The sequence below is a fragment of the Littorina saxatilis genome, linkage group LG16 (assembly GCF_037325665.1).
Source record: "Littorina saxatilis isolate snail1 linkage group LG16, US_GU_Lsax_2.0, whole genome shotgun sequence".
Lineage (NCBI taxonomy): Eukaryota > Metazoa > Mollusca > Gastropoda > Littorinimorpha > Littorinidae > Littorina > Littorina saxatilis.
Genome location: NC_090260.1, coordinates 46,549,513 through 46,562,920, shown reverse-complemented (window position 1 = coordinate 46,562,920; position 13,408 = coordinate 46,549,513). Strand labels below are relative to the sequence as shown.

General features: G+C 45.7%; 1 protein-coding gene across 1 annotated transcript; it reads right to left on the bottom strand.

The window, feature by feature from the left end:
- Nucleotides 1-1,650: 1,650 nt before the first annotated feature.
- On the bottom strand, nt 1,651-5,163 carry LOC138949709 (zinc finger protein 84-like). The gene is made up of 2 exons (XM_070321503.1): nt 2,063-5,163; nt 1,651-1,874 (listed from the first exon to the last, which is right to left on the bottom strand). Exon 1 carries the CDS (start codon nt 5,155-5,157, stop codon nt 3,319-3,321), a length of 1,839 nt encoding a protein of 612 aa, XP_070177604.1. The 5' UTR covers nt 5,158-5,163; the 3' UTR covers nt 1,651-1,874; nt 2,063-3,318.
- Between the last annotated feature and the right edge of the window lie 8,245 nt (nt 5,164-13,408).

Here is a 13,408-nt window from a genome sequence, read left to right as displayed (position 1 = left end):
TGTGGGGTTAGTTACCAGTAAAGATTCGGACAACGTGTTTAATCGGTGTCCAAGAATGTGGGGTTAGTTACCAGTAAAGATTCAGACGACCTGTTTGACCGGTGTCCATGAGTAACCAGGGGAAATGATAGGTAGCGGACAGTGATGACTAGGACCGACGAAGACGTACGATGAAAGAGAGCGACAGAAAGGAAGAGAAGCAGTAACCATAAGGGGTGTGATGATTGCGTGAGAACGACCGGAACGCTTTCAATGAAATAAAGATTATGTGAAGTGTTCAACCACGGTGTGGGCCACATTATTTGAAAGAAAGATATCATCGGGGAAAAGAGGGGAAAACAGAAAATATTCTCACATACATACAAAACACAACGCGAGGCCACTGATAAGATCTTTTTCTTTCTTTATTTGGTGTTTAACGTCGTTTTCAACCGTTCAAGGTTATATCGCGACGGGGAAAGGGGGGAGATGGGATAGAGCCACTTGTTAATTGTTCCTTGTTCACAAAAGCACTTATCAAAAAATTGCTCCAGGGGCTTGCAACGTAGTACAATATATTACCTTACTGGGAGAATGCAAGTTTCCAGTACAAAGGACTTAACATTTCTTACATACTGCTTGACTAAAATCTTTACAAACATTGACTATATTCTATACAAGAAACACTTAACAAGGGTAAAAGGAGAAACAGAATCCGTTAGTCGCCTCATACGACATGCTGGGGAGCATCGGGTAAACTTCTTCCCCCTAACCCGCGGGGGGAGTGTAATAAGATCAAAGAGACAGAGAAACATTCTGCACACTCTCCCAGGGCAGCCCCCGGTCTTAATCTTTCTTTTCTTTCTGTCTTTATTTGGTGTTTAACGTCGTTTTCAACCACGAAGGTTATATCGCGACGGGGAGGGGGGGGAGATGGGATAGAGCCACTTGTCAATTGTTTCTTGTTCACAAAAGCACTAATCAAAAATTTGCTCCAGGGGCTTGCAACGTAGTACAATATATTACCTTACTGGGAGAATGCAAGTTTCCAGTACAAAGGACTTAACATTTCTTACATACTGCTTGACTAAAATCTTTACAAAAATTGACTATATTCTATACAAGAAACACTTAACAAGGGTAAAAGGAGAAACAGAATCCGTTAGTCGCCTCTTACGACATGCTGGGGAGCATCGGGTAAATTCTTCCCCCTAACCCGCGGGGGTCTCAAGTTACATACACACACCCTGCGACCACAGGAACATAGGCTTAGTGGTTAAGGAATCGTGTGCAAAGGGGAATAACCACGTTTTATCTCTAACTCAAGAGGAAGAAAAGGCAGTTGCTTCCCTTAAAAGTGACTTTGAGCGAAACTTGAATTTTTATGTTTTTGTTGTTGCCGCAGCCTGAGACAACCCGACCCCCACACACCTTTCGCGTATATCGCTATCTCATTCTTTGGACCACAAAAACCATGTAGTGGAAGTCTACTGTTCGGAAATGTCAGATTGCAACATAACAAAACAGTTGCAGGTTTTGTCAGTATCAGTTTCTGCATTCTCATGTGTAATTGTTCTTTTTATTACAAAACACAAAATGTATTTTTGACAATCTGTGGTGAATATAACACCTATATTTGGATGGTTTGCAACTTTCATATTTTTGCATGATTTAAAGCAGTTGAGACACTTTGCCTTCAAGTGAAATTAAGACCAGGAGACATATACAAGAAAGCTAAATCAAAACTGATGTTGCTGTCTGGGCAGGTAGCTTTTGACCTTGGCTGATCATCGAAAGCAGAAGAAGAAGACCTTAGCTGATTCATTTTGCTGAGTTGTGATTGGCTATGACCGCCTCACTTACTTTTTAACCTTTGCCGTGCTTCCTGGGTTCACCTGTACCCAGAGACACACTAAAATCATTGTAACTCTGGAACCATTAAAGGTATCGTTTTGAAATTTTAAGTATCTCTCACACACCTAATTTCCTCTCTGTCTGCAAAATGTTAGTGTGTACATGACAAAACATTAAAATTAATTGATTATGTTAATTAACATAAACACTACCGATTGCGCGGGTTCACACAAACCCATACTTTTAAAGAGTAGTAGTGATTGTAACTATCCCTCTGCCGACGGCGCGGGTTCTGCTACACCCATAATTACCAAAGCGGCGGAACAGTGTCTGTCTGCCTGTTTGTCTCCAAGAGACTGTCTGTCTCTCTGTCTGTCTGTCCGTATCTCTCTGTCTGTATGTCTGTTGTCAGTTGTTCTGTCTGTCTGTCTGTCTATCCGTCTATTTGACTGTCTGTCTGTCTCTGTCTCTCTCTGCCTGTCTGTCTCTCTCTGTCTCCGTCTCTCTCTCTCTTAGTCTCTCTCTCTGTCTCTCTCTCTTAGTCTCTCTCTCTGTCTCTCTTTCTTAGTCTCTCTCTCTCTCTTAGTCTCTCTCCCTTTCTAAGTCTCTCTCTCTCTCTTAGTCTCTCTCTCTCTCTTTCTTAGTCTCTCTCTCTCTCTTTCTTAGTCTCTCTATCTCTTTCTTAGTCTCTCTATCTCTTTCTTAGTCTCTCTCTCTCTCTTTCTTAGTCTCTCTCTCTTTCTTAGTCTCTCTCTCTCTCTTTCTTAGTCTCTCTCTCTCTCACTTTCTTAGTCTCTCTCTCTCTCTCTTTCTTAGTCTCTCTCTCTCTTTCTTAGTCTCTCTCTCTCTCTTTCCGATCTCTCTCTCTCTCTCTCTTAGTCTCTCTCTCTCTTTTTTAGTCTCTCTCTCTTTGTCTCTCTCTTTCTTAGTCTCTCTCTCTCTCTTTCTTAGTCTCTCTATCTCTCTTTCTTAGTCTCTCTCTCTCTTTCTTAATAGTCTCTCTCTCTCTCTTTCTTAGTCTCTCTCTCTCTTTCTTAGTCTCTCTCTCTTTCTTAGTCTCTCTCTCTCTCTTTCTTAGTCTCTCTCTCTTTCTTAATCTCTCTCTCTCTCTTTCTTAGTCTCTCTCTCATAACATAAAGCAATTCAGTAAAGCTGACACTTCAAAATGTCTGTTTAGTTACACTCATGTGTCTTTTTAAACTCCCTTTCTGAGAAAATTTCTTTAAACAATGAGGACAAGCGTGAGGCTTTTCTCCTGTATGTGTTAACATGTGGGTCTTCAAATACCCTTATAATAAGAATAATAATAATAATAATAACTGGACATTTTTAAGTGCCTAACCTATGGCTCTACGCCTTTTACAAAGGAACATATATATACAGAATAGAACAATTATAAGTACAACCTACATAAAGCAATCATGCAGACACAAATCACCACATGTACTGTTCACACAATAATCATATATGCAATACACAATAATTTTATATGCAATACACACTTTCTCCCATATGTGTCAACATGTGGGTCTTCAAAACCTTTTTCCGAGCAAATTTCTTAGGACAATAAGGACAGGCATGTGGCTTTTCTCCTGTATGTGTCAACATGTGGGTCTTCAAATCCTCTTTCCGAGCAAATTTCACTTTGCAAGAAGGACAGGCATGTGTCTTTTCTCCTGAATGTGTCAACATGTGGGTCTTCAAATTGTCTTGCCGAGCAAATTTCTTTGAACAATGAGGGCAGGCATGTGGCTTTTCTCCTGTAAGACTTAACATGTGTCTTTCCAAACTCCTTTTCTGAGCAAATGTTTTAGTACAATGAGGGCAGGCATGTGGCTTTTCTCCTGTATGTGTCAACATGTGTCTTTCCAAACTCCTTTTCTGAGCAAATGTTTTAGTACAATGAGGGCAAGCATGTGGCTTTTCTCCTGTATGTGTCAACATGTGTCTTTCCAAACTCCTTTTCTGAGCAAATTTTTTAGTACAATGAGGGCAGGCATGTGGCTTTTCTCCTGTATGTGTCAACATGTGGGAGTTCAAACTCCCTTTCCGAGAAAATTTCTTTGAACAATGAGGACACGCGTGAGGCTTTTCTCCTGTATGTGTTAACATGTGCATTTTCAAACTTTTGGTGTGAGAATATTTCGCTGTACAATGAGGACAGGGATGTGGCTTTTCTCCTGTATGTGTTAACACGTGGTTCTTCAGTTCTGCATGACTTAACATGTGTCTTTTTAAACTCCCTCTCTGAGCAAATTTCTTGGTACAATGAGGGCAGGCATGTGGCTTTACTCCTGTATGTGTTAACACGTGGTTCTTTAGTTCTGACATGTGTCTTTTCAAACTCCATTTCCGAGCAAATTTCATAGTACAATGAGGGCAGGCATGTGGCTTTTCTCCTGTATGTGTCAACATGTGAGTCTTCAAATGCTCTTTCTGGGAAAATTTCACTGTGCAATGAGGGCAGGCATGCGGCTTTCCTCCTGTATGTGTCAACATGTGAGTCTTCAATTGCCCTTTCAGAGCAAATTTCACTTTGCAAGAAAGACAGGCGTGTGGCTTTTCTCCTGTATGTGTCAACATGTGAGTCTTCAAATTCCATTTCTGAGCAAATGTCACCGTACAATGAGGGCAGGCATGTGGCTTTTGTCCTGTATGTGTCAACATGTGAGTCTTCATATGCCCTTTCTGAGAAAATTTCATTGTGCAATGAGGGCAGGCATGTGGCTTTTCTCCTGTATGTGTCAACATGTGAGTCTTCAAATTCCATTTCTGAGCAAATGTCACCGTACAATGAGGGCAGACATGTGGCTTTTGTCCTGTATGTGTCAACATGTGAGTCTTCAACTGCCCTTTCTGAGAAAATTTCATTGTGCAATGAGGGCAGGCATGTGGCTTTTCTCCTGTATGTGTCAACATGTGGGACTTCAAATGCCCTTTCAGAGCAAATTTCACTTTGCAAGAAGGACAGGCGTGTGGCTTTTCTCCTGTATGTGTCAACACGTGAGTCTTCAAATTCCATTTGTGCGCAAATTTCACCGTACAATAAGGGCAGGCATGTGGCTTTTCTCCTGTATGTGTCAACATGTGAGTCTTCAAATTCCCTTTCTGAGAAAATGTCATTGTGCAATGAGGGCAGGCATGCGGCTTTCCTCCTGTATGTGTCAACATATGGGACTTCAAATTCCATTTCAGAGCAAATCTTGCAGGGATGTTTTCAGCTGCAGAACTGCTGGTCTCAGTCACAGCTGGTAATGCCTCAGTCTTGAAGTCCTGCCCCGCATTGCATGTACACTCCTCTTTGCACTTGTCGGAGACCTCCATCACTGGCCTTGCTCCACCCTCCCCCACACCGTCTTTTTCACGCTTGATATCATTTGAACATGTACCCCAATCTTGTTCTGAAAATGAAGCTGTGTCTGCAATGGTTCCAAAATCAATTGGGATTTCTGCTGCCCCTTGTTTCTGCCTAACAACTTCACTGTAAGCACTGGATGATGTTGGTATTTCAGCTGCCTCTTGTTTCAGCCAAACAACGTTGCTGTCAGCACTGGACGATGTTGGTATTTCTGATGTACGCTCCATCTGCACGTTGACTGTTTTGTCTGTCTTAAAATCTTCACCTGCTGGTGCTGTAACAGAAAATGCAAAAATCTTTTGTAAGTCTCGTGATAAAAATGTTTACATACCTTTTCTGAAGACAGCATTCCTGAAAGATAGAAATTCACAACCCCCAAAGACAGAAAGATTATCTTCCTGAAAGAAAAGACCAGACGTTAAGGAAAGACAGAAAAAGATGTCACTTAAAGGCACACAATTTCTCAGGAAAACAGTTCGGCTAACCATCTCAGATTTGGCAGGTCTTTGCATGAAATACGACCATCTGTCCACTTGGTCACATACCAGAAATGAACAGCGTGGGTGATCCCTGTGCATAGTGGACATAGCTGATGAATCAAATTAAATGTCTTAAATGCAACCACTGGCTTCTCAAGAAATTATTTATACATTGGAACCCCCTTTTAAGACACTTCAAAAATCTGAGAAAATCAGGTTTTCATTGTACAGCAATTTCAACTCACCAGGGGCAGTGAGGAATTGTTGCTATGGTCTTATTCCATGTAAGCCTGACCTGATCCGAGATGCTGATCCAAACCATTTTCACAAGAACGAGTGAGCCTTTAAAGTCATCTTCCCATGCTTAATGCTGTATGTGGGCATACGTGCCTTGTCGAAAGTATTTCAGATGAGTTTACTCAAGTTACATGCTGGGATACACACACCCTGCAACCACAGGAACATAGGCTTAGTCGTTAAGGAATCGTGTGCAAAGGGGAATAATCACGTTTTATCTCTAACTCAAGAGGAAGAAAAGGCAGTTGCTTCCTTTAAAAGTGACTTTGAGCGAACCTTGAATTTTTATGCTTTTGTTGTTGCCGAAGCCTCAACACGACCCCCACACACCTTACGCGTAGCGTGTATATCGCTATCTCATTCTTTGGACCACAAAAACCACGTAGTGGAAGTCTACTGTTCGGAAATGTCGGATTACAACATAACAAAACAGTTGCAGGTTTTGTCAGCATCAGTTTCTGCATTTTCATGTGTAAAAATTTCATCGATTAATATACTTACCTGAATCACATATAGCATTGACACAGTCTGAGATGCTAAGGTCTGAAAAGGTTACCCGTCTAAAAAATTTAAAGGGAAGCAACCCCACCACAAAAAGTGTAAACGTAGCCATGGTAATGACCATACACCCGGGGAGTTACCTCCCATTGGTGCATACTACGTCACTACTGCTACTCAACACGTGGTCAATATCATACGGCTTTAAAGAACTCTAAAAAACCATAAGCGGGGTATATTAATCAAATGAAAATTTACTTATAACATTTTCGATTAAATTACATATTCTTACTCCGAATCACATATAGCAGATAACATCAACAAGGCGGTGGGAAAGAAACATCCAACTCACTCTTAAAACCTTGCCAGAAAACTGGCCCGCTGCCAAAGTCAGGAAGGGCCTGGTGAGAAAGAAAAATCTAACTCACTCTAAAACCCTTGCCAGGAACTGGCCCACTGCCAAAAGACAGGAAAGGACCGAGAACCATCCTGATTGACAGCCGTGATGTCTCTCAGGCAAAAGTTGTGAAAGACAACATCAGAGAGCCATTAAGCTGTGCCCAGCACTTCTTCCAATCTCCTGGATCGTAAAACGGCCCGGAAAGAGACCCAAGCCTTGGATAAACACAAGCCGAGTAGAGGGAAAGACAAGCTACCCCCCCCCCCCTTTCTATTGGAAGGAAATGCCAATGCCCTGGAACGGTCCGTGCGTAAGGTTGTCCACTCAGTACTGAGAAGGACAACCCTCACGGTGACCGTAAGACAATCAAGCCAAAGTATGCAAACCTTGGGATGGAGTGAGGCCCGAAAGGACTGTGAGATAAAAGTCAGCTCCAGAGAAGAGTGACCAATATCCAACAAAGAGAGAGAGAGAGAGAGACACCTGAGAACAAGGTACCAGAGCCCACCTCGACGAGAAAATCTCAAAAAAGAGACGGTCGCCAGTCATCCTCTACCAGTCCATGCGAAAGCAGAGAGAGAGGTAATATGAGGAAGCAGCGACTTACGATAGTGCGTAAGCCACCGCAAGTGCGGAAATCACAGTGGTCGCGGACTGATGTGACCGGTGACCATAAACAAAATGACTAAGAGGGCTGTCACACATGCGACTGAGTCGCGCGATTTACCCTGTCACACAGCCGACTCAGTCGTAGAAAACAGCTACGACAAGTCTGCGACTCAGTCTCATGCGATTCCCTCGTAGCTTTGAGGTTTAGAACATGTTCTATTCCTGCGATCCAGTCGTCGGTCAATCGCAGGGGCAGAGCCAACAGAGCCAATCAGAACGCGTTGCTGCGGCCTTGACGCCATGACCTAAAATAATGGCGGACAGTGGCGTACAGCGTCTCTTCGTCGATTCAAAACTTTTTGGAAGAACAGTTTTTTACTCAGATATAAAGGAGACGTTTTAGGCGTGTACAGCGGTCGGAAAACATTATTTGCAGCTGTCTGGGAACTTTATTTCTTGCAAAGGCGTAATGCTGAAAGGAATTTTTCAGAAAGGTAGAGCGACGTTCGAACATTTAGCGTCTGCTCTCGCAAAGCGCGTTTGCCGTGTTCACTATGACACATCACTTCCGCCCCGCTCGCGTGGAGTTATCGTTCGCCAGTCGTTCGTCTATCGTTCATCGTGTGACGGGTCAATGGCCTACGATGTGATGTGCGATCGGCCAAAGACTGAATCGCAAGACTGAATCGCAACGACTGAGTCGCCTGTATGACTGAGGCTTAAAAGCCAGAGTGTACGCATATTGGATTGGATTGGATAAGATTTACAGTCCAGTGAGGTTACCCTCATGGAAATTCGGGCTGCTTTCTCCCCGGGGAAAGCGAGCTGCCATACATACGGCGCTACCCATATTTTTTTTTCCTGCATGCGTGTATTCATGTTTCCTGAGACTTAATGCCGTGTAAGATGGAATTTTTTTAACTTTATTCCAAGTCCCACGGGTATTTGATGGACATTTTTATCTATGCCTATACAATTTTGCCAGGAAAGACCCTTTTGTCAATTGTGGGATCTTTAACGTGCACACCCCAATGTAGTGTACACGAAGGGACCTCGGTTTTTCGTCTCATCCGAAAGACTAGCACTTGAACCCACCACCTAGGTTAGGAAAGGGGGCAGAAAATTGCGGCCTGACCCAGGCCTGAACACGCAACCTCTTGCTTCCGAGCGCAAGTGCGTTACCACTCGGCCACCCAGTCTGCTTGTAGGTAATTGAATGTAAATCAAAAACCCAAAACAGAAAACAAGACTGATAAGCATAAACGGAAAACCGTGAAGCCGACAAACCATAAGACTCCCGAGACAAGAGTTCTCAGGGAAAAACCAAAAATTAACTTCGACAAAGAATGACTCCTTAAACGTCCATTGCCAAAGACAATGCCCCCTCAGGAAAATCTGAATGTTACTTCCGAGGCCAACCCAAGCGCACCGTAAGTTTGGACGAAACACTAGAACGCGTCTGATCGCAAGAGAAAGACAGAGTCAGACTCGGCGAAAGACAAACAAGGACCATGGTCCAGATGCTTGTGGCAAAAAGTGAGAAAAGGGGGTAACCTGAAGACAGAAACCCCACTCAAACGGAAATCGCATCTCCTGCATAAGATGAGAATAAAGGAAAGAATTGTCGAAGTCCGAAGCCACAAGAACAGGGAAAGAAACAACCACCACCGCCGACAGGTGGAATGGCTGTTGCACCAGCCGAGGCTAAAAAACCTGGATGCCCTAAGATCAGCCGTTGTTCCAAAAACCCAGACGTACCTATGAAACGTCTGAGAGAGAAACCACCTCTTCGGTTAAACCGGAAGTGCGACAGAAGCAGCAGCCCGTGGCTGAAACTGCTGTTGCACTGACTGAGGACTGAAGACAGTATACCCGAAGGCCAGCGCTAGATCCGACCAGAAGAGACCTCAGCGGGTGCTCGAGCTGATGGACCTAGATCACTGTGTAAAAATCGAAATTTTTTCATTTGATTCATTTGATTAATATACTTACCCGAATCACATAATAGCATTGACGCAGTCGAGATGCTAAGGTGCCTGAAAACGCTATCCCGTCCATAGTATAAGGGAAGCAACCCAAACAAAAAAGTAGCAAACTTGCCACCTAGGGTTACCTCCCATAGCGTGCACTACATCACAGCTACTGAACCCCCACGTGATATCCTCATTCGACTTCTAGAATACATAGAAACTAAAAGCGGGGAAGGTGGGAGGGAATTACCTATGTGATTCGGGTAAGTATATTAATCAAATGAAAATTTAATTAAAAATTTTCGATTAAATTACATATTCTTACTCCGAATCACATAATAGCAGATAACTCCAACAAGGTGGTGGGTAAGATCAAAAAAGTTCAAACTCACTCTTAAGTTCTGGAGAGACATAACCAGCTGCCGCCAAGGAAGGAATGGACCGAGACCCATCCTGACAGAGGGCAGCAATGTCTGCAGAACCTGATAAGACAAAATCCTAGCGCCAGAAGCTGTGCGCAGGACATCATCCAACCTCCTAGACCAAGAAGGCCAAGGAGGAGGCCCAGGCCCTGGAAATGAGCTCGGGCTGAGCCGAGGGAAAGATAGCATATAGCTATGACAAGGCGGAGGAAAAGAAAATCCCTTGCCAAGAAACTGGCCCACTGCCAAAAGTCAGGAAAGGATCCCGTGAGAAAGAAACCTCTGACTCACTCTAAACCCTTGCCAGGAACTGGCCCACTGCCAAAAGACAGAAAACGACCGAGAACCAACCTGATTGACAGCCGAGATGTCTCTCAGGCAAGAAATGCGAAAGACAACATCAGATAGCCAGTAAGCTGTGCCCAGCACTTCTTCCAATCTTCTGAACTGTAAAACAGTCCGGAAAAGGACCCCAGTCTTAAATAAACCCGACCAAGTAGAGGGAAGGACAAGCTGCCCCCCCCCCCCCCCTTATATTGGAAGGAAATGCTAATGGCCTAGAAAAGATCCGTGCGTAAGGTTGACGGCTAAGCCCTGAAAAGAACCGACCCTCACGGAGACCATAAGGCAAACATGCCAAAGTAAGAAAACTTTGGGATGGAGTGAGGCCCGAAAGGCCTGAGAGAACAGTAAGCTCCAGAAGAGTGACCAAACTCCAAAAAGGGAAAGAGAGAGACGCCTGAGTACCAAGTACCAGAGTCCCACTCAATGAGCAAAACTCAAGGGAGACGGTCACCAGTCGTCCCCTACCCATCGCTGCGAAAGCAGAGAGAGTGGTAAAATGAGGACGAAGCGACCTATGGTAGAGCGTAAGCACCGGAAATACGGACCCGCAGTGGCCAAATCCTAATGTAACCGGAGACCGGAAACAAAATGACAAAAGCCAGAGTGTTCGCAGAGCAGACTGCTTGTAGGTAATTGAAAATGAATCAAAAAACCCAAAACAGAAGAACGAGGCTGGTAAGAAAAACGGAAAACCGTAAAGCGAACCAGCCATCAGACTCCCGAGACCAGAGTTCTCAGGAGAAAAACGTCATAGTCATAGTTGCAAGTGATAAAAGGGTGACCAGGCCGGAAGCCCAACCCAGCAGAAATCGTCCCAACTCACCTCATGCAAGCATGATGGAGAAGAGGAAGAGACGAAATCCGCAGCCACAAGAACCAAAATGCCAAAGTCGCAACATGACGGGCAGGAGACTATAACACAGGCTAAGGCCGAGAGCCTTGCTGCCCGTAGGCCGGCCATTGTACCAAAGTACCCAAAGTACACAGGCACAGTAAGAAACAAAAGTTTCGGCCGCCAAAAAAGGTGCTGGCCTAGAGGCCAGCCCCGAGAAAACGGGCACATTAACTAGACCTCTGCCCAAAAGGGGAGGAGTAGCCAGAAAACCTGAGAAAAAATGACAAGCCAAGAATGACTTCTCAAACATGCAATGCCCAGCAATGCACCCTCAGGGAAATCTGAATGTTACTTCCGAGGCCAACTCAAGTGAACCTTAAGCTTGGACGAAACACCAGAACGCGTCTGATCGCTAGAGAAAGACAGAGTCAGACTCGGCGAAAGACAAACCTGGACCAAGTCCAGAAGCTCGTGGCAAAGAGAAAACGGGGAAGCCCAAAGGCAGAAACCCCCCCTTTAAACGGAAATCGACCTCTAAGGCCCGAAGCCCTAAGGCCAGCTGTTGTTCCAAAAACCCAGCGTACCTATGACGGCTGTGAAAGAAACAATCTCTCCTGTTCGTCGCGATATAACCTTCGTGGTTGAAAACGACGTTAAACACCAAATAAAGCAACAATCTCTCCTGTTACACCTGAGCTGAGGACTTAGGCTGCTTAAGCTGAGTCCGCTTAGGTATAGCCTGCTTAGGAGCGGCCTGCTTTTGCTGCTTTCAGATTTTGAAGCTCAAAAGAAGAGAACCGCTGTTCTCTGTTGGTCTCAATCCCCTGCTTCTGGCATGAGAGGCCAGGCTGCCGGAGAGAGACCGTCCACCAAGGATAACGATCTGAGAGTGTTCCTTGTCGACTCCTCAGAAACCGGGAGTGGGCAAGAAACAAGTCCCTTCTGCACAAGACCGCATGGGAATAGTGCAGAGAGGACAGCCTCAACTATGCCTCGTTCACCCTTGTAAGTGTGGAGAGGAGTGAAAACACTTCCTCCGCGTCCTGCTCTTTACTAAGAGTAAAGGGCGCCAAGGAATCTGCCAGAGCGCGAGAACGCGCCCGCAGGAGAGTCTCGGAAATGGAACTGAGTTCCAAAAGTTGTCAGCCCCCTTCTTCAGAGAATAGGAGAGTCTGCTCATAGAGTGGCAGAACAGAATCCTTCCTCAACGGCTTCATAAGAAGCGAAGAAGTTCCGGCGTGGCCGGAAACGGCGCACGCGGACGGGCAAAGGACAACAGAAGGTTCCGAGACGACCTTGGCCAAGGCAACTTCCTCTGAGCCGCTAAGGGCACGAAGGAGGAAGCCTGCGCAGGAGCGGCAAGGTATTCCAATGCCAGCTCCGGAGCTGAACCATGAGGAACCAGCAACGGAACAGACGCCGGAGGCAACCCCCTGTCAAAGAGGGGGGCTTGGCGAAGAGGCGAGAAAGGAGAAAAGCTACTAAAGGTGATTTTTCAAACCAGAAGTAGCTGATTCCTCTTTGCCAACCGGAAATCAGCCATCGCCGACGGACCGGGCGCCGAAGGCGTGGCCGAAGACGAAGCTTCTTCGTGAAGTGACTTTTGCGGCAGCTTCAAGCGCAACCCTGAAGCTGGCCGGAGCCCCCACGAGCGTCTGCTCATCATCAACGGACCTGGAGTCCGAAGCGACAATGGAAGGGGATGGCTCAAAGCCAAAAGAACCCGACAAAGACGCTAAGAGAGGAGGCCAGAAGCCTGAAGTCCTTCCTGCCGGCAATCGATTGTGCTCATTCCCTAACTGAGAGGAGGAAGAGAGGAATCAAAAACCAAGGAAAGTGGAAGAGAGGAGCTAGCGGCCACCACCGAAGTGTGTGGATGCTGCTGTCCCAACAGAGGCAAGAAGCCTGTATGCCCAGAGGGCAACCCTTGTTCGAAATTCATAGGCGACCAAACGGAAGCAGCGGGAACTGAACCAAAAAATCCGGGGAGCCGGAAGTGCGGCAGCAACAGCAGCGCTATGCCAAAGCTGGTGCTGAGCCACCTGCGAGCTGAAGCTCGGAACCCAAAGGTAGGCCGCAGGCCAGAACCGGAAGTGACAGTAACCTGTGCACCCCCCGCTTGACCTACACTTCCTGCCAAGCTGCTGTGCAAAGGGCAAAGCTCAAACCGGAAAGGGCCATGGGCTGCCCACACACTGATGAACTAACATTTCCAGCTGGAGACGGAAGAGAAGCTGTCGCGGACGACTGCTTACGTATAGCGCAGCTCAAGCCGGATGGGATCATTGTCTGTCCGCTTTCCAACGAGGCACTACTTCCGTGAACCGGAAGCGCAGCTGTCGCGTACGACTGCCGATGTAAG